This window comes from Tiliqua scincoides, chromosome 4 (assembly GCF_035046505.1).
Source record: "Tiliqua scincoides isolate rTilSci1 chromosome 4, rTilSci1.hap2, whole genome shotgun sequence".
NCBI classification, from domain to species: domain Eukaryota; kingdom Metazoa; phylum Chordata; class Lepidosauria; order Squamata; family Scincidae; genus Tiliqua; species Tiliqua scincoides.
In genome coordinates this window covers 174,560,736-174,586,718 of record NC_089824.1, presented here as the reverse complement: position 1 = coordinate 174,586,718, position 25,983 = coordinate 174,560,736, and the positions used below count along the sequence as shown (strand labels likewise).

At 44.9% G+C, this 25,983-nt stretch overlaps 1 protein-coding gene across 1 annotated transcript; it reads right to left on the bottom strand.

Moving 5' to 3' along the window:
* Positions 1 to 10,992: 10,992 nt before the first annotated feature.
* On the bottom strand, positions 10,993 to 16,283 carry BTG2 (BTG anti-proliferation factor 2). The gene is made up of 2 exons (XM_066625852.1): positions 16,037 to 16,283; positions 10,993 to 13,902 (listed from the first exon to the last, which is right to left on the bottom strand). Exons 1-2 carry the CDS (start codon positions 16,209 to 16,211, stop codon positions 13,565 to 13,567), a joined length of 513 nt encoding a protein of 170 aa, XP_066481949.1. The 5' UTR covers positions 16,212 to 16,283; the 3' UTR covers positions 10,993 to 13,564.
* Positions 16,284 to 25,983: the final 9,700 nt, after the last annotated feature.

The window sequence follows — 25,983 nt, the reverse complement described above, 5'->3', positions numbered from 1 at the left end:
TTTCATGTTAAAACTCAACTGTTGTTTGTCCTAAGTATTCATGATTTCGTGAGATGAGACATACATCATACAGGTATGTGGAATACCAAGCATACAGCTGGAGGATGCAGGGAGGGTTCCTTGACCATTCTACCACAGTTGCTTCCTATGCCAAACAGGCAAGCAAGCTTTTTTTTTAGTTTAAATTATCAAACTTGAACCGTGAAGGGCGCTACCGCTTCAGCATGTAGTGAAATAAACCCTGGTTTTGTCAGCATTTTCATCTGTTGCTTTCATCATGATTTCAGGGGACTTCGGTGGGTCAGCAATCACAGTTTTAAAAATACGGCTCTAAGCATGATTGACGCATGTGATGCATCTGATCCATGCAAATCTCCCGTTTGACACTTTTGATCCTGGATTTGGTATCAATTAAACTTTGGTGTCCTCAGCAGATGAAATGAATGGGAAGGCGTACTGGAGCCACAGCTCAAATTAATTTTTCTCCCCATTCCCCTCCCTTGGTAGGTTTCAGGCAGGCAGGTGTTGAAACTGTGCTCTAGGCCACAGACTGATTTCCCCAGATACAAGAGCTTGCAGCTTTGCTTATGCTGTTGCCTGACCGGTCTTCACGGAGCCCAGAGCATCAACTCCTCCCCCTCCTCCCCTCCCCCTCCTCCGAAAACAAAGAGAACTCAGGAAACACCTGGAGGCCAAGCGCTCACACAGCTCTAAAGGAGGGCTTTGCAGCTCATTTCTCTCTGCGCCAGCTGCTTAAAAATAAAAGCTGAATCATTCATCAATGCCCCACCCAGGAGCCATTACATGTTTGCCCTTGACATTATTACAAGCCCAGACGGGCTGTTTTCTTGCTCCAGAATGTGCCCCTTAGACTGCTCATGCAAAGTCATCAGGCATACTCCAGCTAGTGCTATAAAGGTGAACTCATGTTCCAAAAGCAATGATGAATGGTAAGATCATATTCTGGGCCCTGAACCGATGATGACCAAGTTACTCAAAAGCCAAGGGAAAAACATATCTAGGACTGCTCATTGTTCTGTATGGGTAAGAGACTGATTAGGTAGAGACCAAGGCGTTTTTCACACAAATGTTGTGAAAACAGGGCGTGCATAGGAGGAAGACACAGGATTGTGGCAGTGTCCGTCTACAAACTGTACATGTGTAAGCCTCGTATATGGGTGGGGATCCTGCACACATAGTTGGGGTCAGTTGGCTGCCCAGACAATACTGTGAACATACATACACAGAGACTGGACAGATTCTACTAAGTGAATGCATGTGGGTCAGGGGTCCCACCATGGCAACCTTGATCCTGCTCCCCCCATCCCACCCATTCATTCTTCACAAGATGGTTGTATGAAAAGTGCTGAAGGTTCATCATCAGCGTAGTAGCGCTGAAGACATCTCGTCCACTGTCCCATCCATTTGCCATAGTGGACAAGATGTTTTGAATAACTGCTCAATTATGAAACCCACTTGAGCATGATTTCCAGATGCAACCAGATTCATGCTCTTAAACCCGAAAGTCCTTGAATAATGATGGAATGTCTCAGGGTGTTTTCACATGCAATATTAAGAAGTTCATTTGAACTGCATGTGCATATTTTGTGATGTCCACATCTGCTGTTTATGAAGAAGCAAACACAAAAGGAAAAAAATCAAACGTACATCCCAGTCAATATAGGTTTTACATTTTCATTAGAAGCCTATTTAAGTCATATGTGTAACAATGACCCAATCATAGTGCTTGAGATATATTAAGCTAGAGCACTAGTGCCCGGTTGCAGGAAGCCCTGGGGCAAAGTCCTTCACTGGGTCTCCCCTGGGATTTGCCACCCTTGTTGTTGGCAACCTTCAGTCTCGAGAGACTATGGTATCGCGTTCTGAAAGGTGGTTCTGGAACAGCGTCTAGTGTGGCTGAAAAGGCCAGTTCGGGAGTGACAATCCCTTCCACGCTGGGAGCAAGTGCAGTCTGTCCCTGGTCTGTCTCCCTGGCTATGGGCCTTCCTTCTTTGCCTCTTAGCCTCAGACTGTTGGCCAAGTGTCTCTTCAAACTGGGAAAGGCCATGCTGCACAGCCTGCCTCCAAGCGGGACGCTCAGAGGCCAGGGTTTCCCACTTGTTGAGGTCCACTCCTAAGGCCTTCAGATCCCTCTTGCAGATGTCCTTGTATCGCAGCTGTGGTCTACCTGTAGGGCGCTTTCCTTGCACGAGTTCTCCATAGAGGAGATCCTTTGGGATCCGGCCATCATCCAGTCTCACAACATGACCGAGCCAACGCAGGCGTCTCTGTTTCAGCAGTGCATACATGCTAGGGATTCCAGCACGTTCCAGGACTGTGTTGTTTGGAACTTTGTCCTGCCAGGTGATGCCGAGAATGCGTCGGAGGCAGCGCATGTGGAAAGCGTTCAGTTTCCTCTCCTGTTGTGAGCGAAGAGTCCATGACTCACTGCAGTACAGAAGTGTACTCAGGACGCAAGCTCTGTAGACCTGGATCTTGATATGTCCATTGCCACCAATACTGAAGGTTCAGGGGTCAGTCCAGTCAGGCATGCCCTCAGTCAATGCCTCACCTGGCCAATTTCTAACACCACATTTAGATTTGAGGATGTTTGTTATGACTAGCTTTGAGATACTTTTTCATAGACTTGCTGCATGTTATGGGGCATGGAGTCACCCCTTCACATACACACAGAGAGGGGGATATCTTGAGCGTATGTTGGACTGTTAACAGATTCAAGCCCATCAGGTTTTCTTACCTGGAGAGGTCTTTCAGTGAACTGAGAGGTATATGCAGCAGCACCCTCAATTCCTGCGAGGACATTGCCTTGGGATGTGCTGCTGCCATCACAAGAAGTGGGGTGGCCACATATAACACGGAAGCCCTGGTTCCACAGCTGTCTAGCTGTAGCCTAACCATGAACCCAGCTCTATACATTCTTAAGGAACACATCTGGGGCGGACTCAGATATGAAATGGCTTTTGGTGTGTCCTATGTGAATAATAAAAAGTCAGCCTCACGTGGTGGTTGCTGAGGATGATCAGGACTGTAAACACGCTGCAAAGGATCATGTGGATAGCAGCATACAGACTTGCAGTGCAAGCCTAGGCAGGTCTGTTCAGAAGTAAGCACCATTGAATTCAGTGGAACTTGCTCCCAGGGAAATGTGTATAGTATTGCAGGCTGAGTTTAGCCTGATAAAATGGCAAAGGAAAAACATATTGTATTACAAATACCATTACCAAGGACCATTTTAAAGGGAGAGGTATGTTACAAGTCAATAGAGTCTACTTGCGTTTTATACTCAGAGGTTTCATTCTGATGAACGGGAGCTTAAAGTTTGCTACATGTTGACTTCTACATACACATCAGAGAGATTTTCCTGATTGCAGTCTGGGAATAGAATGAAGGGCCCTATTTTGATTCTCAGTGATAGATTATACATATGTCCAGTTATTGAGTAATATGAACCTACCTCACTTTTTAAACCAAGAAAAAAAACGACAGGGAATTGCTCTGTGCTTGACAATGTAGAGATTGTCCTCATTTACTGGAGGGGAGAAACTAGAATTAGAAAAAGTAACATCTGACTGGTTTACTGTGGATATTATGAAGATGTGAAAATAAGGAGAGCCCTTGGAAATGCATCCGTACAAAAGACAAGCACCTTTTTATTGGGGCACTCTTATTTACATAAGATCTTTCTACAGGTTGTTTTACAGTTTGGCTAGAAGAGACAGCTGGATAACAAGGGACTGTTGGTGCCATTGTAAAACATGCAGAAGAGGAGAGAGGCTTGTCATCTGGGATAGGTTCCCACATAGCTGCTCCCAGCTCCTTTTTGACTCACCTGGGATTTCCACAGCCTTGATTACAGGCACCAGCTGTCTCTATTTACCAGGAAACCAGGGACGACTCTTTCCAAGAGCTTTGGTGGACAAGCAGCCACTCCACAATTGCATGAAGGATGGGCAAAAACAAAACAGCTGTTCTCTCATTTTGAAACTATCAGATATCCAGTAATCACAAAGCATGCTGATGGTTGCCGCAACTGGTTGCAACTGATGCAGCCGCAATGCAGCCATGAGGTAAGGGAACAAATGTTCCCTTACCTTGAGAAAGCCTCCATGACTGCGCTCCCACTGCAGGATGCAGCACATGCCCCATTGTCACAGCTGCATCATTGCTGGAACATTGGATAGGCTTGGTCCCAAAATTTCCTAACAAAGAAGTACAGTGCAGAAAAAAAATATCCCTTGGCACACTGAAGTAAATCATTGTATATGATGAACTCATGTCTGAGTTGCTCCTTATACTGTACTTGTGGGAAGCTGCCTACGGGAGATAGCCCCAAAGAATATACACATGTTCTCAACTAATGCTGCACCAATGACATACCTTTCATTTCATGCAGAAATTTATTTTTATTGGTATGATGCTTTCCTCTGAGGCATATCTGGAAAAGCTTTTAAAGAGCAGGAAATGTTCAGTATTCTTGAGACCCAAAGGGAAAAAAAGGCTTAGAGGAAAACAACTACAGTATATGAATTATATCCCTGGAAATCAGTTTGTATGCTTTAATACAAGACTTTTCAACCTCTCACCCTCCCTACCCCCCTTTTTTTGTGCAACTACCTCTTTTCGAGGTACCACTTTTGCATGTACCTCTTTTGGAGTATCGACAGAGATGGCTGCTGTGTGCACAAATGAGTGGCTTGCTCCGCAGTTGTCTCTGCAGTGAGGAGGCATCTTCTCTGCTTGCTTCTGCATCCTTCTCACCTTGTCCAAGCCACTTTTTTTTTTTGAAGGGCTGAGCCACCACACGGCCACACTTTGTGGCCAAGACACTGCTGCCTCAGCCATTGCCACATGCAGTGGTGTCAGGCCAGCATCATGCAGTCTCTGTTGTAGCATGGCCTAGTATTACCTGCCATACTGCACAATACCACTAGTGGTACCAGTGCCACTGGGTGAAAAGGATGGCTTTAATACATAAACTTCCTTCTTTTAGAAATTATGCAATTCCTAGGATGATACAAGTCTTTTCTATGGTCCAAATACATAACTAAGCAGTTCTGGTGTTTCTTGTTCATGGTCTGTTTTTCTTGCTGACAGTGCTCATAAAGAAATTCTTTTCAATTTGCAAATACTGCTGGTGATTAATAACTCCCCTGTTGCTAGAATTCATAAGTAGGGTCAGTGATACATTGCTAGTTGTGGTGTATGTTTACCGCTGATGATACCCAAATACATGGGTGGTTTAATCACCAAAAGGAATCATGATCATTATCTTATTACCAGGGATAACTAACACAGTGCTTGGTCATATGAACATAACTGAAAAGAACTGATAACACTGGCAGGGACACCAGTGTTGTGTGATTACTGCCACAGGTAACACAGGAAGGTCGCTAGAGCAGGAAATTGATGTTGCACCTTGTCCATGAAAAGCTAGTATTTCACACTAGGTCATTTGCTGCTCTTTTTTAGAATGGGAATGGCTTCAGTCTGTGCTGAAAGAGGTGAGTATGCATGCACACTAGGAAAGTCCTGCGGTGGAGCAGACTGGCCACTAAAATGACCAGACAAACCTTTACTGGAGATTGAAGGATGGTTCCTAATGCCTGCTAACTGGGTAAGAGGCACTTTTTAAGCAGGTGATCCTCTTTTATTTAGCAGGGGGAGAGTAACTGGCCCTCCTCACCCCAGCAGTGTCTTTTCTAGTGGCTGACTGCTGGTGTTCTTTCCCATCTTTTTAGTTTGTGACAGGTACTCTGAGAGGAATTTTATCAGGGGGTACAAAGTTTCTTTTGGACCCCTTTGCAAAGGAGGACAGGTGAAACAGAGTGGGGGAAGGTGGTGGTGGGTGAGCAGAATGGGGGCAGGGAGGGGTGAAACAGGGTGGGGGGAGGGTAGAGATAGCTGGAAAAGTCTTTGGAGTCCAGGTATACGAATCCAGGTGGCATCAGTAGGGTCCCCAGCATCCCCAGTCGTGATATTGCAAGACCTTCATCCATTCATATAAATTTAATCGCTAATATATTCATTTATGTAAATTTATTCAAATTTGAGATGTAAATTAATTTTTTTTTTCCAGCCCCCGACACAGTGTCAGAGAGATGATGTGGTCCTCCTGCCAAAAAGTTTGGGCACCCCTGATCTAAATTATGGATATGTATATTTGGGAGGGTGGAGAGAGAGCGAAAGAGAGAGAGGATATGATCTGCATTGTGTAAGTTAATTGGAAACTCCCATTGATTAGTAGTGGCTTTGGATTGTATTAACAGAGGATAACTGGACAGGTTCTTCCAATTTTAGTGTTCAGGGATGGGAACTCAGAGTAGAGTCGTGAAAATGTGTGCTTTTCTCTGACACGTGGACTCCTAAGTCACATGCATGGAAGACTCAGAAAAACACTTGAGTCAGGGGCTCCCTGTCTTGGAACTTGTCCCCATGCATGCAGACTCAAGTCTGCCTGCGTCTGGGTGTGCTTGCTTACTGTTTTCACGGCACGAGAAACCTCATGGGGCCATCATTCAGACCAGGTGAGCAGCAGGGAGGTTCCAGCCACAAGGCAGGGAAGGGTTAATGCATCTGAGCAGGAGGGGGGAAGCGGGAGTGAACTCTTTTGCCCATCTGTGATAGGAAGGAAGTAACCAATGATCATTGGACAAAGGATGAGCATCTGATATTTTCTTTGGTTGAGGAAGGAGGAGCCTAAGGAGGTTCTTGCCTTACAATTGGCTGGGGAAGCCCAGGGAGGGGGAGGTGACAGGGAAGGGGGGGAGGTGGTTTGTAGTGATCATGCTTTCCGAACATGGCTCCTTTTGGCTCCATTGTTATTTGGGCAGAGGAAGCCCCATTAAATGACTGGCTGAAGTAGGACTACTTCTAAGTAGAGCTGCCAAGAATCAGGTCATTCTGGTAAACCTCGCAGCTGCTGCACATGGCCCTCCTCCATCTTGCCTCTTCTGTCCCAGCTCTCACGCAGTCCCTCCCACCACCTTCCTCCCTATTTATACACATGCCTTGGCAGCAGCCTTATTTTTTCCATGTAGGCTTTTTAAAGAGGGGGTGACTCGACGAGTCCTTTAAAGTTGCAAAAGGGCAACTTGGCAAGTGCCCCCATTATGACTTGTTTTCAGGTCGAGTCACGGGGAGGGGGCGGTGACTCTAGACTCAAGTCAAGTCGCACTGGGTTTTCACATCCCTGTTATTGTTAATTTTTGCACAGTCAGGCAGGTGTTATTGACTGGTCTGTTTTATCCAGACATGGAGTTCTTCTACAGACCTGGGCTGCCTGACTTTTATCAACTTTTGATGTTATAAATATAATCGCAAAATGGAAGCTGTTCCCAGGAAAGCTGCTTTTTGTACCTGGTTGTTGGTAATTTCTGTGCCCCATATACAGTCATGCATCGCTTAGCGACAGGAATATGGACCGTCACCCCTGCTACCAAGCGAGGCTTGACATTATGCGAAGGTGAGAAAGGTGAAGGAAGCCATGCTCCCCTCACCTCCAGAGACATTTCCAGAGAAACCAGAAGTCACATGTTTTTGGCTTAAACGACCAGTCTGAACCTTATAGAGGCAGCACGCAGGTGCACGCTGCCACTGCAAAGCTCCAAAAAGCCTCCAGATGCGAGCACAGCTCCCCTTGGATTTGGAGGCTGGGGGGGGGGGGTGAACAGGGACCAGTGGCGGGCATCACTTATGCAGGCTGTCGCTGGTTGGAACATCACTAAGCAACACTCACCCGTATTGTTAAGATGCTCTTCAAGATGTTCTGGAATTGCACCAAGGGAACCAAACAGCACTAGGATTACTTTGGTCTTTTTCCACCACAATCTTTCAATTTCAATGTGTCTTTGTATTTTGTTATGTTTTCCAGTTCTTTTTCTTCTACCCAACTATCATTGGGTATTGCTATATCGATTATTTTGACTTGTTTTTCTTTCTTCTCAACTATGGTTACATCTGGTGTATTGTGCAATCGATGTGTATCTGTTTGTAGTCAGAAATTCCATATTGCTTTTGTATCTTCATTTTGCTTACAACTACTACTATGCTACTATTAACTGCAGCACACTCTTTGTCTGCGGGTTCTAAACCCATGGATTCGATGCTGTGAGGGTTCTGAACCCCAGCTGGAGGGCCTCACCTTACCTCCTGGACGTGACCAATCTGGCCTTCAGAACAACCCCCAGAAGTGGCAGAAAGGTACTTCCAATACATCTGGATGCGACTGGAAGGTTTTAGACCCTCCATGGACACTGAGGTACAACTGTATTTATATAGCACTTTTCAACAAGAAAGTTCACAAAGCTGTTTAGAAGCATACGAGGAAGGGAGTTGAAACTTAAGCTGTCATGACACTGGGGCACTGTAAGCAGCATCACTTCAACTTCCTGCTACCTCTGACATCCCCAGTATTCTTTTTTGATTGGTTCAGCCTAGGGTGTAACTTTGAATAGTGGCAGCAACATCACCACCTCACATGCTGAATGCCAAAGTTCCAGCTAAAGAACAAGAATCTTACACCAACCTCTGAATCATAAGCTTCTGGCAGCCTAGCATATGGAAGTTGTTGTGCAGGTATCATTAACTATGTACTAACACAACTGCCATTTTTCTCTCATCTTGACTGTGATTGACTCAAGATAAATGATGGTGAATCACTCATCGCTGAGAACCAGAATGTTCATCCAAACACAGCTTTTAATCTCAGGCACTTAGGTCATTTGGAGGGTGCACATCTCATTCTAATCTAATAGCACTCTACCATCTGTGTAACTATTTGGGTAATCAGCCACTGCCTTAAACACCCTGTTTCACAAGTTGGGAATGTTTCAAATGTCTGCCTAGGCACTAATAGAGTTCCTTTAAAAATGTCTGCCATGACATGTTCATGTCATGTTAACCCAGCTCTGCGTATGTGACACAGATTATTTTAGAGCAGTGTTCTTCAACCTGTGGGTTGCGACCACCACCACCACCACCCCTCAGTCACAATTACTCATATGGCACAGTCACAGGGGCTGGGAAGGAAGAGTATCTGTGCTTCCTGAAGGCTACTCTGAAGATCTCCCTGCAGAGAGCCAATCAGTGAAGCAATGCCACCTTTGCCTGACTGGAGTGTAACCCCACCTCCAGCAGTGAGAAGCTATTGATTGGTGCAACACATGCTCATTAGCAGAACTGAAGCCAGCACATCTGCCATCTTGGTGAGTTTCCAAAAGCTAGAATGAGAAACAAAGTGAAATGGTATCAGCCTTCTTCCAGAAGACAGAGATTTCAAATTTTGCAGTCAGCTTACAAAAATATATTGAGAGAAATTTTATGCTCCTTTTCCATCTCTCTGGTTTTATGTCCAAGCCTGTATTGTCTCAGCTATACCATGAGGTATCACTCTTCACATTATTAAAAAACACATTCAGTGGGTAGCATGCAGTATATGGCCATCCAGAGACAGATTAGTTTTATTCCAAGGATGCAATCATTACATTGCAAGGTAAGCATAAAGTGCTTTTGGCTCTTCTTCCTTAGATTGAAATGTGCCAGAAAAGACCCAGGTAAGCAATTCAGTACAGCAGAGAAACCTGACCTGAAAGGACAGAGGTTCTCATTAAAGAAGTAGGAAGGTTTTGCTAAATGAAGTTACTTGTCCCACACAGCCAGGCTTCCCTGCATTCAAAACTGTATTCTTGTAATGGTTTTTTTTGGACAATGATGTTCCAGCCTTCCTCAACCAATTACTTTGAAACTGCAAGAAGCTTGGCAAGAAAGTCAGAATAACGAAATGAAGGATGGAATTACAGCAGAGACTTAACGGCCACTTCCATGACAACAGATGATGGGAATGCAGTGTTAAATAATGGTTCAGTTTCTCCCCTCAAGCCTCTGGTAGCATTGCTCTCATTTTTAATTCCAGTTTGTCAGGAGTTTAGCTGGGGGAGAGGTTATTATGGCCTCCATAGGAACATTAAGATGCATTTAATAGCGACAAGAACATGAAAAATCCTGGTAGATCAACACATGTTTTGCATGGAAGACTCAGCTCCAGTTCCCGCTTCCAGGTACAGCTGCTAAAGACCATTTTCTGAAACACTGGAAAGCTAACAGTCCATGCAAAGCAGAATGAAGTACTCAAACCACACTGGAACATCTGCTTCCAATGTAGTAGTTGTCATATTTTATGCCTTGGGGAACAATTGCACTTCTTGGCCATTGTTTTGAATTGAGAAGCTGCAGGACTGAAGTCTGCAGTCCTATCCCGTCGTTTCCTAACCACAATCAGCACCCAGCATTGTCCCACCTTCCTATGTGGTATGCCAAGGACACTGCCCAGCCAAAGCAACCCTTCTGCAGGCCAACCCTGCACATCTTTCAACACTGCCCATTAGCCTTCCCTGAAGCTCAAATGTGCTCCAGACCTAGTGCAACACAGCCTGCTTGTTCTTCCCAAGTACCTCACTCCTGTATACCTTGTGCATGGGCACAGTGCTTTTTATAGCTAATGAACATGCAAGCTGTTATCACCCACCAGAGAGAATCCATTCTGGGATTCTGTATATTTAGCACAGAGAGTGGTTGCAGTGATTATTCAGACATGCTAACTTGCATCCTCTAGGAAGCAAACCCCAAGAGTTGCATCTTTGAACTGCATATAGTAACCCAAGCAAATGCTGCGTGTTCATTTTAAAACAATAGCAAGCAACTTGAAATGGGGCCCCATTGCCCACCATTAGAACTGGTTTTGTAGATTTTGACTTTTCCGAAGTACTATTTGAAGAGCTGCAGAAATCTACAAAACTGGTTTGACCAGACATTATAGCAGGGCAAAAAATATTGCTCTCCGCTGCTCCCTTCGTATCACCAATAAGCTGCTGACTCTATACCAGTTTATATACAGTAATTTTAAGCCATAACATTCTTTATTTAGCAGCTGAAGATATTGGGAATCTTTGCAAGATAAAACAAATGAGCCAATGGTTTGGATCTTTCCAGCAACATATTTAAATTGCTACATTTTTATTAAAGTAACAAAAGTGTACATTTCTCAATATATCTGTACATTCTGCATATAAAAACACTATTGTACAATAATCATCCTCCCCCCTGCCAGCCCCAACACAAAATAGCTTACAAACTTTTATTATTTTCACCAATTATGAAAGTAGGTCCCGTTCAACAGTCCAGCTCAAGTTTTGCAAACATTTTCAAAAAAGGGGGAGGGGGAAGAGAAACACACTCACACCCAAAGGCTGTTCCTAAGACAAAGGTTCTTCAGCACTGCAACAAGTTGTGCCAGGCTTGTAAGTAGAAGGCAACAAAGAGCATACATCAATTCACAGCTTTTACATGCACAAGTTACAAAACAGATACTGTCCAAATTTGGTTGGCTTAATGCTAACAAAAAAATTTTAATACTAGATTCCATGCCTGGTACAATAGCATGATATTTGGTAACCTTTTCTGCTTCTCCATCAACCCTTCAAGGATATTTAGGAAGGAAAACAAAGGGGATGGAACAAGAATTTGGTTTTCAGAAGCACCCTTCATTGGTAAGGAGGGAGTAAGATGAAAGCGATGCCTTTAAACAGAGTTGCACTGATCGTGCCAACCTGGCAAGCCAAACTAGTACTGGCAATTGGGAAATTCTAAGCAGAGGCAGGGAGTGTAGCAAAACAAACGTTTTTCCTGGACACGTTACAGTTCCCACTCATATCATGTGTTCAATGCACCAGATAAGGACCGAATCTCCCAGGCAGACTTCAAACAAACTTTCCTTGCAGGGAAAAGCTACAGTGCAGAGAGCATTCCCCCTCATTGTGTCGCCAAATATTGCACAATTATGCTAACGGAGCGGCAACACTTTTTTTAGCTTATAGGAGACCCTTAGTGCTTTATAACCTTTGACTTGCTGAACAAAGGTTCTGAGCCTCAGATGTATTGAGCTGGAAGAAGTCAAATGATTCACAGCTGGGCCACTGCAACTTCTGATCTTGCAAGTTAATAGATTCAAAGGCACCAGAAAATGTACCTGTGCTAGCCCCATTGAAGTGAATGAGAACACCATCAGCAACATTTTTGTGAGGTGCCTGTTCCTAGCAATGGAGATTGTGCAGGTGAACTTCCTGGCAGATTGTGCCCTTTAAAAATAAGATCTTAAACTACTCTGTACAAAAGGCCATCATGCCTCTTCAATGGTATATCGTTCCAGAGCTGAGGCTTTCAGCTCTCTCAGAATTCAGAGATTCACGCACTGGAGTACAAACATTTTAGGAGTCATACAAGTAGTACTGAAAAGTTATAGCTGCCTTGAGAATAGGAGACTATTACACAGAAACCACTCCTCCTCCAGAGTGCCCAAGTTTTATGAAATATATTGCACAGTGTCTGAGAACTCAATTCACAAAAGGCAGAGGAGAAGCAGCTCGAGAAATGCAAAGAAGTCACCTGTTCAAGGCAGGAGAAAAGCCAGACCATGAGCTCTGAAACAGATCTGAGATTTTGCTATTTAAAAAAAAAAAAAAAAACCAGTTTAAGTGCCTGTTTTTGTAATTGCTTCTCATCAGTGAGAGCATTGGCAGCATTGTCAGGAATTTTACAAGGACAAGATACAAGGCAGTAGAAGAGACAAAATCCTAGTAAAGGCATTTTTCCAGCAGGTAGATCAAGTTCATGTCGGCCTGGCCATTGCACTTATGTGTATGGGTGTTGGCTACTGAAGTCGCCAGCCAAATGTTAAATGCAGCCCAGATCCTGACTCTCCTTGCCAAGCAAAGTTCCTTATGATTTCAGAAACCACTTTTGGGTGCCAGCTGGAATTTTGCATGGGCATGAAGTGCAGGGTGCGGTGCAGAAGAAAAAAATCAAGCTTTTTGTGCAAAAAGATGGGCTGGCACTGATAAAATCCGCCACACAACAGACCACAAGCTATGAATTGTGGCGATGAATTGTGAGTGGGTGGTTTTAAGAAAATACTTTGACAAAAAAAGAAAGAAAGAAAAAGTTGCTCAGATTGGAATAGTAGGTGAAGCTGGTGGTAAAGCAAACTTCTATCAGTGTAATAAAATGAACAGGCAACTTTTGAAAGAAAAAAAGCAATGCTAGGAAGGAGGTCATGACATCCCAATCAAGATGTATGGTTCATTGCTTAAGTACTACCATTCTGGCCATTAGATTCACAGTTGTTGTAGCACTTACCCCATAGTTAGTCACTGCTTAAAAGTGCTGTGCCCTGCCCCACCCCCTCGACTTTTGCTTCCAACCCTGCATTTCCCAGATAGGCAGGTCAACCCTTCAGAATTGTCATCCAACACTAATTAGGTAGATATTGGCATTTTTTCTTTTTCTTTTTTAATACACTTGCAAGCTTGCAACAGCTTTAAAAAAGGCACCTCAGCACCACTCTACGGAAGAGTGGTGCCTGCTATTGGATTTCATTTTGGATTTTCTCTTTTTTAAAAAAATATAAATAGCTCTTCATTTTTAAAAATACATCCTCGGGTGAGGTATACAGTAGCCCATGTCTTGGCAGTGTAAGGACAACTGGGAGCACTTAGCTGGAGACGGTCATCATGTAGCCTTTGGAAGGGCTGGTGCGCCCCAGCATCATCTGATTTTTGCAAGTGAGCATCCCATAGGAGCTCACAGGTGCCGCAGCTGCCTCATACAGAACACAGATGGATCCATCCTCACCAATCCGGTAGGATACCTCATAAGGGTCCACCCAGAGTGTGAGTTCACTGGGCAGGAGCTGGTATAACTGCTGGAGGCTGAGTCCGATCTGGCTAGCTGCCTTGCTGATGATAGGGTCCATTTTATGGTTGATTCGGATACAGCGGTAGCCAGAGCCTTTGAAGGGTTTCTCAGGGAACCAGTGATGTTTGTAATGCTCTGCAAAGGGCACAAAACAAAAACACACCAAGAGTTGTAAGTCAAACACAGAGCTGAAACAAGCAATAGAACACATTTCACACACTATACAGCAATAGATGTTTTAGAGAATGTTGTCTTTGAGCTGCCACCCTACACCTAGAGTGAGATCTTGTCAGTATCTGAAAACAACAACAACAACAACTCTCTCTCCCAGCAACACAGGATCAGGCAGTTCTACAATTCAGAAAGGCAATTCAAAGGCACCTCCTTTGTATTGCATTGTACAGGAAGAACTAAATCACAACAGGTTTGTTCTGGGTAGCTCCCAGCTCAAGAGATTCCTTCCTTCCCCCCTCCCCCCACAACTGCAAGAGAAATATTACAAGATGAACTCTACATTTAGACGGGATTTGTTCAGTGCTATCTGAAGCAGAGCAATAAGGAAACTTTGTCAAAGCAGCTGGAAGCCAAGGGCTGAGAAGTCTGTAAGTTCAAGTACTTCACCAATTTATAGCTCCTTAGCAGACAGTGTCATTAGTACAGTACCCCAACAATCCCTCCAAGCAAGAGTAAGCATGTATCCCAAACATACATTTAGAAAAACCTTCCAACTATTTAATAGATGCAGTGGGCAAGAGCAACAGCATTGTCAATTGCAACCAGAGACAGACTTTTAGACAATTTGGATGCAATTTAGAATCTTTTCCCAAGAGCAGAGGCACCCACCCATCCGGTTCTCTTAAAAGCAATTTGCTAAACAACATGGCTCTAGTTTGAACAGTTTTAGAATAGATGCAGTGTGCGTTATAGTTAGACACTAGTTGCTTCTGACAAAGCCACATCGCTCTTTGGAGTCTGGTGAATGAGTAGAGATGTCAGGCACACACAATCCACTAGAAGAAGAACCCTGGAAAAAGTGTCAGAAGGAAAGGGGTAGGACTATTGCGCTGCTTCCCTTCATTCTGCTGCAGCTGGGCAAAACAACATCCCCAGTGGACTGTGTCTGCTAGCGTTATTAGCGTCTAATAGACAAGAACAAAGAACCTTGAGAGGTGGAAAAAAGGAGCATGTGTGACTCTTGAGCATGTGCAGAATCCCCTTCCAGTGTCCCCCTGTGCTTGTGGGTCTTCACCCACACCCCAACCTGTGTGATTATTCCCTGTGCAATGGCATGTTACAAACTGCTTCGGAAATGCTTCTAAGAACAAAGAACACTCCATTTTCAGCTCAAGTTGAATCTCGATGCCACAGCAAAAGTATACTGAGCAGCAGGGGGGTGGGAGGAAGGAGGAATAAGAGCCCAACACATGGAATCAAGTACTTATAAGGTTATATTTAGGTTTTCCAAGACACAAGAATAAACTACAGGAAGCCAATTTAGATGTGCCCAAAAGGAGAATCTTAGTAATAAAATGCTCTCCCAACAACAACAACATTAGGCTCATCGCAAAGTTAGAGCAGTGGCTATCTTAAAGCCCAATCCTCTGCATGTCTACTCAAACGCAAGTCCCTTTATAGCCAATGGAGCTTACTCCCAAGTAAGTGCAGACAGGATTGCAGCCTGAGAGTGTTAGAAGTGTATTGACTACCATGGTTTTGCGGGATTATATGCATCACAGCCTCAACTAGGCTTCACCTCCCACCAAGAGGGAAGGGGGAGAGGACGACAGACTCGCAGCTGGCCAGGAGACGTCCCATACTGGTCCAGGGAAGGCAAGTTTTTTTTAATAATACAGGTATTTCTATACCGCCTTTCTTGGTCATCAGATTTCTCCTCAGACTTTATTCAAGGCGGTTTACATAGGCAGGCTATTTAAATCCCCGTAGGAATTTTTACAATTGAAAGAAGGTTCTATCTTTCAAGAACCACAACATACAGATGTTTCTTTCTTGATCTGGCCTCCATCCTCCCACGCTCAGAGCAGATGGAATACCTGGGCTCAGCTTGCCAGCTGCTTCAAGGTCGCAGGGTGCCGGTGGCCTCGAACTGGCGACCTGTGGATGTTATCTTCAGGCAGACGGAGGCTCTACCCTCTAGACCAGACCTCCTGCCCCGGAGGAGGCAGTTACGGATGATGTTCTACACCTGGCCGAGGATGGAAAGAAGACCCCCCCTCCCCAGGCAGGATGGACTTCCAGGCAGGTGCCTCACCTGTGAGCGCCTCCTCGAGGGCACCGCTGAAGACCTGCAGCTGCTGCTCACTAACGCAGCCCCGAGTGCGGAGCAGGCTGGAGACGAAGCCCACGGCGGCGGCGATCTCCGGCAGCATGTCCGGCCGGCCGCAGTGGCCCACGGAGCTCCCATTCCAACGCTGGGCTTGGCTCATGTCTGGCTCGGGACGGTCCCAGCCTGTTGATGGGGATGAGGATGCCCGGACCGGCGCGCGCGCCTGCCTGCCTGCCTGGCTGCCTGCAGCAGTGGCTGCTCAAGGATGGTCTGCGTTCGGCTTCCTCCGCGCCCGCCGCTCTCCCCCTGCTTGACTAGCCGCACCGAGGCTCCCGACAGGGCTCTTAATACCGCTGGAAATGCAGGCGTCACTCGCGAGCGCGTCCCGGATTGGCCCAGCTCCCCCTTGGTATGTTAATGAAGTTGTGACCTCAGCAGGGTGGAAGTGGTGACGCCAGTGCTGGGAAAGTCAGGCTCCGACCACAGCATCCCAGCAGCGGCTGGGCTGGGGGAAGGGGCCGCCGCCGGGCTATTTATAGTGCTTTGCCTAGTAGAGGAGCTGTGGGATGGGGGAGAAAAGATCGCATCCTGCCCGTTGCAGCGGGCTGGGCAGTGTTGTTTGTTTTCACAGCTCAATCCTATGCATGTCTACTCAGAAGTAAGTCCCCTTAGAGTCAATGGGACTTACTCCCAGGAAAGTGTGGATAGGATTGGGCTGCCAGGCGTTGCAGAGGAGCAGTTACTGCAATAGTCCCTGGGAGTCTGGCCCTTTCAGGCTGTGTGCACTTTCCTGGGAGGGGTAAGCCCTACTGAACACAATGGAGCTTACTTCTGAGTAGACATGCATAAGACTGTGCCCTCAGTCCAGTTGGCATCCCCATCTGAAACATATTTATGGTACATCCTACATTCAGTTTTTCAGACTGTGGGTCAGGACCCACTTGGTGGGCTGTGAGCCAATTTCAAGTGGGTCCCCATTCATTTCAATGTTTTTTTTTTAACATAGCAGACTTGATGCTACTATGGTATGTGACTGCGTTGGGGGGGAAATGTTATGCATCTGTACTTTTAACAGGCTACTATGTATATACTTTAAAAGTGATAGTAAATGGGACTTACTCCTGCGTCAGTGTGGGTAGGATTGCATTGTTAAAAAAATTTCCTGCTGGATGATGTCACATCATGACATCACTTCTGGTGGGTCCTGACATTCTCATTTAAAAAGTGGTGCTAAAGGTTTGAGAACCACTGTCCTAGAAGTCTTTACACCATAATCTTAGGCATGTCTACTCAGACCTAAGTCCCATTCTAGTCAGTGAAGCTTACTCCCAAGTAAGTGTGGATAGGATTGCAGCCTTAAGGCCCAATCCTATCCAACTTTCCAGCTCTGGTGCAGCCACAATGCAACCCTGTGGTTAGGGAACACATGTTACTGCCCCTCCATCACAGGATGTAGTGCACACCCCACTGGCCCAATTGCACTAACACTAGAAAACTGGATAGGATTGGGCCCTTAATCAGTAGCCCCACCAAGATCCCTGACTGTTTATTAATATGCTGAAGAGGATCACAGCTGTGTGACCTCCAACTGCAGTACTGGGTGGCAAGTGCATCTACTTATGAGTAAGCAGTTTAGTTTTTGCCTTTTAAATGGCACCCTCACTGGAGCCTTGTTCCTAATAGAGTGCCTGTCAAGTTGCTTGCTCAGATCATTATGAAGAATGTGAAAAAACATGTAGTAGGTTTCTTCTGAGACTGTACTGAAGATGGGGTTACATGACTGCTTCCCCCCTAAAAACTCCCTGCAAGCAGAAACTTAGCACATCAAGCCAAACACAGTTACAATGCACAACCCAACAAAGGACTCTTTTCTGTTAGCATATGCTACAATAGATTTGTTAATCTTTAGAGGTGCCACAAGCTTCTCTTTTGTTTATCTGCTGCAACACTTGATTAATGCTGCACACACTGCCTGGGAGTAAATACCATTGAATTCAGTGGACCTTACTTCTAAGTAGACATACATAGGCTTGCACTGGAAATTGGCTTCCCTTCTGGCGATACATTATGTAGTCAAATGCTTTAAGTCATGTAAGTCAAATATATTATGTAGTCAAATTTGACTTTAAGTCAAAGAGCACAATGCAGTATTAAAATAATTTTTGGTATCAGGGTATACTTTTGATTTTGTATATTCAAAGGAATTTCAAATAGTTCATCCTCAGACCAGCCATGCCTCCTATCTGATCTTATATGAGGCCTTTGTGCAATTGCTTCAGTTTATGTATAGATAATTCTTTATTATATCTCTTGTGTCCTGCACTTCCTCCAAGTTGTTCAATGATGATTGATGTCAGTGCCTTCTGCCCATACAATTTTTTGCATGTTGTTGTTGTTGTTGTTGTTAAGCGTTAAGAGCAAAAGGCTGCAACTCTTCCCAAGCTGAGTGCTTACCTTGCTATTTGACTTCTTTAAAAGAAAAAGTTGTCATCCCAAGATGAGTACTGCACTTCTTCCCCAGTCCATCAAACCTAAGTCTGCTTAAAATAGGCATCGTCAACAAAACATTGTGAAACCTTGAATGATTTCCTCAAGATGACAGAGAGGAACAGATGCAGAACCAGGAACAGAATGCTCCTGTCTTGACTACTGACATTTTCCCTGCCACACCTAACTCTAATTTAGAGAAAACAATAGTTTTGCTTTTCAACCGTTTTGCTATGTAGCTCTGTTTAGAAGCAGGAATTTGTATTTAAGCATTTGAATGACTCTCCACTAAGTTAGTGAGATTCATAATGTCATTCTGCTAATAAATTGCTTCTGAAGTTTGGGCTACAGTCATACACATTTTCCTGGGAGCAAGCTCAATTGACTAGAATGGAACTTACTTCCAAGTAGACGTGCTTAGGATTGCACTGTTTATTTTTTAGTAAAGGGCAGCAGTTGAGGCTAAAACCAAGAGGATCTGTGGTTACATAACCATATGCACTCCTGCTAACTCAGATGCTCTACATGACATCTGAATTTTGGAGCTATGTAGAAAACAAGCATGTGTTTCCATCTAGTACCCATTTTATCAGTCTTATCAATGACTTTAGAAAAGATTAAAAGCCCAGCCCTGTCCTCTTCAGCACTGGTGCTCCTTGGTCGGTGGAATGGGGTGAAGACAGCAGCAGACTCTGTTTCCGCGTCCTGTGCTCCCTCCCTGTCCAAGAAACCAAACACAGGGCTCCTTGGTTCTGCGCTGTCTCAATAGCAGGTGCAGATTCAAGGAGACCCATTGGGGCCCAGGGTAAGAGAACATTTGTTGAGACCTCTGTTTGCTTCCCAGGCCCCAATGGATACAGGAGTGGTCATTTTGGTGCCATTGTTACCATGGGAGCTAAGGAAGCATAGGATTGGGCTGTTAGGCTATAATCCTATTCATGCTTACCTGGGAGCAATTCCCATTTAACTCAGTGGAACTCCTGAGTAGACATGCATAGGATAGCACTGTATATTGGCCAAAAAATAAAAAAACACCCTGGAAAATAATCTTATATTTTGTTCTCCCATACTTCAGCCAGAGAAGACCCAAGACATTTTTGAAAAAAATCCATCTGACAACTTGCTGTCCTTAAGTAGTATCCCAAGATTTGCCACCTGAGATAGGTACTCTCACTCTTCCGAATGGTCCAGCAGCTCCTCAATTTTCAGTAAAACAAAGTGTCATGTGGCATCTTGAAGACTGTCAGGTTTCTTGTGGCAGAAGCTTTCAGGAATGAGAGCCAAAATATTGGGGTCAAATAGCCATGAACTACGCATGGGACAGTCAATGAAAAGTCAATGAAAAGTTTGTAGGATAAGCAGAGTGACAATTAGGTGACCTCAGAGTCACTCAGTAGGATAAGTCAGAGTGACGGTTTCATTAGGTTTGTTTTCTTCATGAGATCATAAAGATTCCAGGAAGCTCACAGTGAATTTGCAAGTGCTTAAGTTCATCACTAATATGTAGGCCAGGGCCTAGGAGAGGGGGGTAAAGGGGGTAATTTGTACCTGGGCCCAGGGTCAAAAGGGGGGCCCAGGAGCCAAGGGAGGGAGCCCAGAAATTTCCTGGGATCTGACATTTTCCTATCTTCTCAGGCGTTGCCCGCACAGAATGCTGGGGACACTACGGTGAGTGTGCAGCTGCAGTTACTACGGCTCCCAGCAAGCCATATATGCTGGGCCAAGGAATGCACACTTGACACTCCTCAACACAGTGTCCAATCTGGGAGGAAACTGGCCTGCTACAGTAGCTCTTGGGCTTGTGAACCTGGCTACCTTGAAGGAGTGTAGAGGAGCTCAGGGACACAGCTGCAAGACTGCAGCTGCTGCAGAAACCAGTTTTGGTGCACACAAGACCCTTTCCATTCTGGTGGGAGCCTCAATACGATGGGGCTGATTTCCCGCAACAATTTTCTCTATTTCAGAGAGATTTAGGAGTGTGTTTGGTTTTCCGTATTCCTGTATCCAGCAGCCAGTGCCACATGGGTGGGTAGACCTGGGCTCCAAGACTTTTCCAGCTGTCTCTACCCTGTTTCGCCCATCCCTACCCCTTTCCACTCACCCGTCACCACCCTCTCCTTCTGCAAAGGGGCCCCAAAGAAGCTTTGTCCCCCTGATGACATTCTTCTCAGAGGTCCTGATGTAGGCTCCCTGAAGTGAGTGGAATACAGTAGCCAGATAACAGTAGACAGCCACACCTATAATCAATAATTTAGGGCAAGTTGTTCAGGTTTTCAAAAAAAAATGTGGAGCAAGGAAAAATTTAAAAAGTCTCTCGTGTTGCACAACTTCAGGGTTGCTGCAGCTGTGACAATGATATTCCCATCTATCAACTACAGGTCAGGCTCACTAAAAGATAGAGCAAGAAGTTGCAATAACTTCCCTTCCCCCAACCGTCTGTCATTGCAAAGTATGTGCATCACTGGATTAGAAGCATCAAGCAAATCTCTAAGTATAGCCAGCTTTGTCTCTGAGGCTTTGCAATAAACCAATGGATTAAAGTCATTTCAGGGTTTTTATTTTTAAAACAGTGTTGCACATGAAGGGACATACATGGAAGTACTTGGAATAAGAACAGAGACCATTGCACACTGAAGCTGCTGCTGGTTAGTTTACATCGGTGCAAATAAACCCTCTCACCTTGGACTGGTACTGGATAGCCACATAGTATGACCAAGCTTCTACTGCCATGAAGGGAAAAGAGAAGACTCGGGGCCCAATCCTATCCAATTTTCCAGTTCCGGTGCAGCCATGCCAGAGGGCCATGCACTGCGTCTTGTGGTGGGGAGGCAGTCACGGAGGCCTCCTAAAGGTATAGAAACATTTGTTCTCTTACCTCGGGGCTGCATTGCAGTAGCACCGGTGCTGAAAAGCTGGATAGGATTGGACCCTCAATCATTTCCAGCAACCTTTCACAATTGAATTACAAACCTTAAAATCATCCAGTTTCCATGATTGGTTATCTAAAGCAGTTTCATTTTTGCGGATATTGGTTTCGGTTCCATAGTGTCTAGGACACATGTTTAGTTTTTCTCTTCTGTGTGGCTTTTGTTAAACCAAGTATTCTGATTTGTCATTATACTTCCTAACAAAACAACAAAAAACCAATTCTGAACATCTGACGCTTTCAAACAGACGCTTTCAAATTATGGTGTTGGAGAAGACTTTTGAGAGTCCCCTAGACTGCAAAGTGATCAGATCAGTCAATCCTCCAGGAAATCAACCCTGACTGTTCATTGGAAGGACAGATGATGAAGTTGAATCTTAAATACTTTGGTCATCTCATGAGAAAGGAGGACTCCTTAGAAAAGACCCTGATGCTGGGAAAAAAATTGAAGGCAAAAGGAGAAGGGGACAGCAGAGGATGAGATAGTTAGATAATGTCATGGAGGCAATGAACATGAATTTGCACAAACTCCGGAAGTTAGTGGTAGAGAGGGGGGCCTGGCATGCTGCAGTCCATGAGGTCACAAAGTCGGACATGACTTAACAACAACAACAACCACAACAATGAGCATCTGACACTCTGAACCTGTCTAACATTATTTGTACATTTACAAAGGTCTCAACCAATATTTCATTTCGGATTTCCAGCTCTACCCCTAGGCAGCAATTCCACCACTGCTGTCCGTTCTCTGAGCTGTTCCTCTCATTTTTTTAAAAATCCTTCTCCATAGCATTTTTTTTCCTGTAATACCAAACTACCATGTATCCTGGCTTTTAAAAAAAAAAACTTTTTAAAAACTTTAACTTTTTTAACTTCTGCATTTATACGCATCTTTCAGATATTCTGCACAAGCTTTCTGGGGGTTGCATGCATAAATGCTTTTTCATTCATATGACCAATGGAGCACATGGTTTTACCTATTTTCATCCTGCCTCCAAGTACCTCATTGACATTTGAGGAGAATGACATTTCCAAACAATAGCGTCAGGCGAGCCACTATAACCTGAATGTCTCTCATCAAGTGGCTTATGAGATGCCCAGAAGGGCTGCTTTGGGGGAATTTTGAGCCGAACAGCCCAATCCTATCTCCTGCTAGCCCACAGAATGTAGGGCCTCTGACAGAGCACATGCTGCATGCTGTGGGAAGACAGGGAGATAAGGAAGAATGCCCGGGAGAGGTAAGCAAACATCTTCTTTACTTACCTGGCCTCGAATGAGTCTCCTTGGACCCATGCCAGTTATTTAGCTGCCGTAAGTCCAAGGAGCCAGAGGGCATGCTGGGCACAAAAAGGGAACTCTTGCTCTGCACTGCTGCCACTGGGATCCTCCCCCAATCACCCTAGTCATATCCATGCACCAGTACTTGATCCTTGAGGGTGCAATGCTATACACACTAACCTGAGAGTAAGTTCCATTCTGAATAACTATGCATAGGATTACTATATACTATAAGCCACCCCCCACAAAAACAGCCCCACTCCAAATGCCCAAGCGATCAATGGTTGTTCCTTTCCCCTTGAATCCTAATCAGGTTGGAATTTCCATGGTAATGGTAGCTGCACTTAGACCTTTCTAGCTTGCTCATTCTTGTTTTAATTTCCTTAATTACTGAACATATGTGTCCTTCTGAGACATGCTAGCCAAAATAGAAGCTTCTTCCTTGTTCATCATTGAGTATCCTTCCTCAAGTGGGACTCTCTAGCACAGCCATTTTCAACCACTGTGCCGTGGCACACTGGTGTGCCACGAATGGTCTCCAGGTGTGCCACAGGAATTTGGGAGAGGGTCATTTATCAATAGGACCATTAGGGGATGTGAGCCCCCATTGACAGCAAAGTGTGCCTTGTCAACTGTCAAAAAGCTGATGGTGTGCCTTGACCATTTTAGTGCCTTGCCAGTGTGCCGCGAGACGAAAAAGGTTGAAAATCACTGCTCTAGCAGTTAGATTTTCATGATTTTCCTCACCCACCAGCACCTTAATTTTCAGGAGACCATGTCCTGTTTGCTTGGGGTTTTGTTTGTTTTCTAAAGACCAATACTTGTAACTGAATTTAGTTTGTGCCATGAATCCTATTGACCACAGTTTCTTGTGTGACACTAACAGCAAATACATGTTTATTCAGAAGTGTTGAAAACATTACTTACATAAAATGTGTATCAGCTTCTACTGTTAGTTGCAGCAAAAACAACAAAGAGCCTTGTAGCAATGTAAAGGCTAAGGCATTTATTGTAGCATTAGCCATTGTGGACTACAGCCCACTTCATCCCACTGAGGAGGATTATGCTCCATGCATCTGGTGAAGTGGGCTGTAGATCACGAACAATTGTGTTCAATACCTTTGTTAATCATTAGGGTACCATAAGACTCCTAAGGCACAATCCTAACTGTCAGTTCGGCCGGCCCAAGTCCCTTGGGCTGGCCTGGGAGGGTTGCAAATGTGCCGTAAAGCACATTTGCACCTCCTCAAGGGGAAGCCAGGCCGGCGCTTCGAGAAGCGCCAGCCTGCGGACGCTGACAGACGGCTCTGCGCCAGCTTCCCCTCTGGTGCTTGCATCGGCCCTGCAGGGCCGATGCAAGCAAAAATGGTAGGCATGGGGGGGCAGGGAGGAGGAGGGAGGGAGGCATTCCTGGGCAGGGGGAGGGAGGGCGATGGGCGGGCGGGGCTGGGATCCAGCGGTTATGCCAGATCCCAACCCCTGTTCCCGGGGAGAACAGAGTGGCTTCAAGCCGCTCCACTCTCTGACTTGTGCCACCTCAGGAGGTGGCGCAAGTCCGAGAAGACCCATTGGGGCCAGCAGCCCTTATCCAGGGGTAAGGGGAAGAGTTTCCCCTTGCCTCTGGCTAAGCCACTTCTGGTCACAATCCTGTGCTGGATACAGCGCAAGCCAGGATTGTGCCCTTAGTTATAAATGGGTAAAATCCCCTAAACATAGCAGGTTGGTGGGGGCACAAGGGCAGAACTATGCACTGGGCCCCCAAAGGTGCCCGAACCCACCTCCCCCTTGAGTATTGGGTATTATCACTGTACATTGGGTATTATCACTCACACTGGTACAAGGGTTCAGGGGCTGGTCTGATCAAGTGGGCCTTTTTGGATGGTCACGGGGCCTTGGTCAGTGTCCAGTTTCGTTGGCCTCTAATGCCACCTTGTCTACTAGTTTCAGGTGGTATGTGCTGCAGTCTAAAATGCATATTTGAACCACTTGTATGTTATTTGTTAGCTACATCGGTGTTGTTCATGGAAACTAGAAGAGAAACTACATTCTGGGCAATGAAATCTTTGCCTGATTGGTAGGGGTTGCCACCTTCTTTTATAGGCAGTGCTCCTGTGTCTCTAACAGCAGTTGATACAACAGCTGACTTTAACAGCACTTTTGCACACATATATGTACAATACAAGCTGATTCCTGTTTTCTCTGAAGTCCCACTAAGTTCAGTGCGGCTTGCTCCCAAATAAAGAGCATGTGAAACTTTTCCTGCTTTCTTGACATTATGGAGATCAAATCGGGAGAAAGCTGCCACTGCTTTTGGTTGGTGTCAGGCCAGTACTAAAGGCAAAAGAACAAGACCAGTAAAATAGGCAGCAGCCACCCTGTTTAAGACAAAAACCTTTAAATACACATCATTTTAAGCTTTATGTGTGACAATACTGTCTGTTTACAGGGGCTCTGACATGCCAAGGTGAAATATTTCTGTTTGCAGGGAGTATATAGAGGTGTTTGTTAAACTGCAATATAAAATGAAGTGATTTTTTAAAAAAATAATTATGTGTTTGAAAACACAACTGCTGACTTGGCTGGACATTGGGTTGTCTGCTGTGGGAAACTGCTTTATATTTTCTATTTTTTATTCCTACGCAATCTGTTCAATGTCTGGTTGCACAGAGCAATCCAACTGGATCCAAAACCTGTTCTACTGGAAACACATTGCTGCAGAGTTCAGGCTTGGGTTTCTAGGCAGTGTGATCTCATTTGTGCTTACCACTGGCTAAACCAGGTTTAAAGCTGACTTAGCTGGAGCCATGTATAAATATCAAGGATAATATTTGGCTTTCCAACAGGGTCAGAGCACCGTGACGGAAGGTCAGGTCATCAAGTTGTTAGGCAAGGGAAATAACTGTTAGAACATGACAAAAACAAAAGAAAATTGTTTGAAAATTGTGAAACATATTGTACTACCTCCCCCTAGCACACACTTAGGGCCAAATGACATACATTAATAACATATGATTGGAGCTGACGCTCTTGGATTTTTTAAACAGCTTTCAAATAGCAGCCACAAGGGAAAGGTGAGCAATTTGAATCTGGATCAGCACATAGATGTGGGGGGCTGCTGTAATCCTGTGTCCAGCCTATCTGCTGTTGGAAGCAGAGTAGATGTTAAAAAAATCAAATTTGTTTTAGTTATATAAGTGTTGCTTATATAAGTGTTGCTTACCTGTCCACATCTAGAACATAA

What these genes read in the sequence shown, in the direction of transcription:
- BTG2 (XM_066625852.1), bottom strand. Translation starts at nt 16,211, where the DNA reads ATGAGCCAAGCCCAGCGTTGGAATGGGAGCTCCGTGGGCCACTGCGGC. An exon ending in CCTCGAGGAGGCGCTCACAG is followed by an intron (nt 13,903 to 16,036) that starts GTGAGGCACCTG and finishes TGCCCTTTGCAG; the next exon opens with AGCATTACAAACATCACTGG.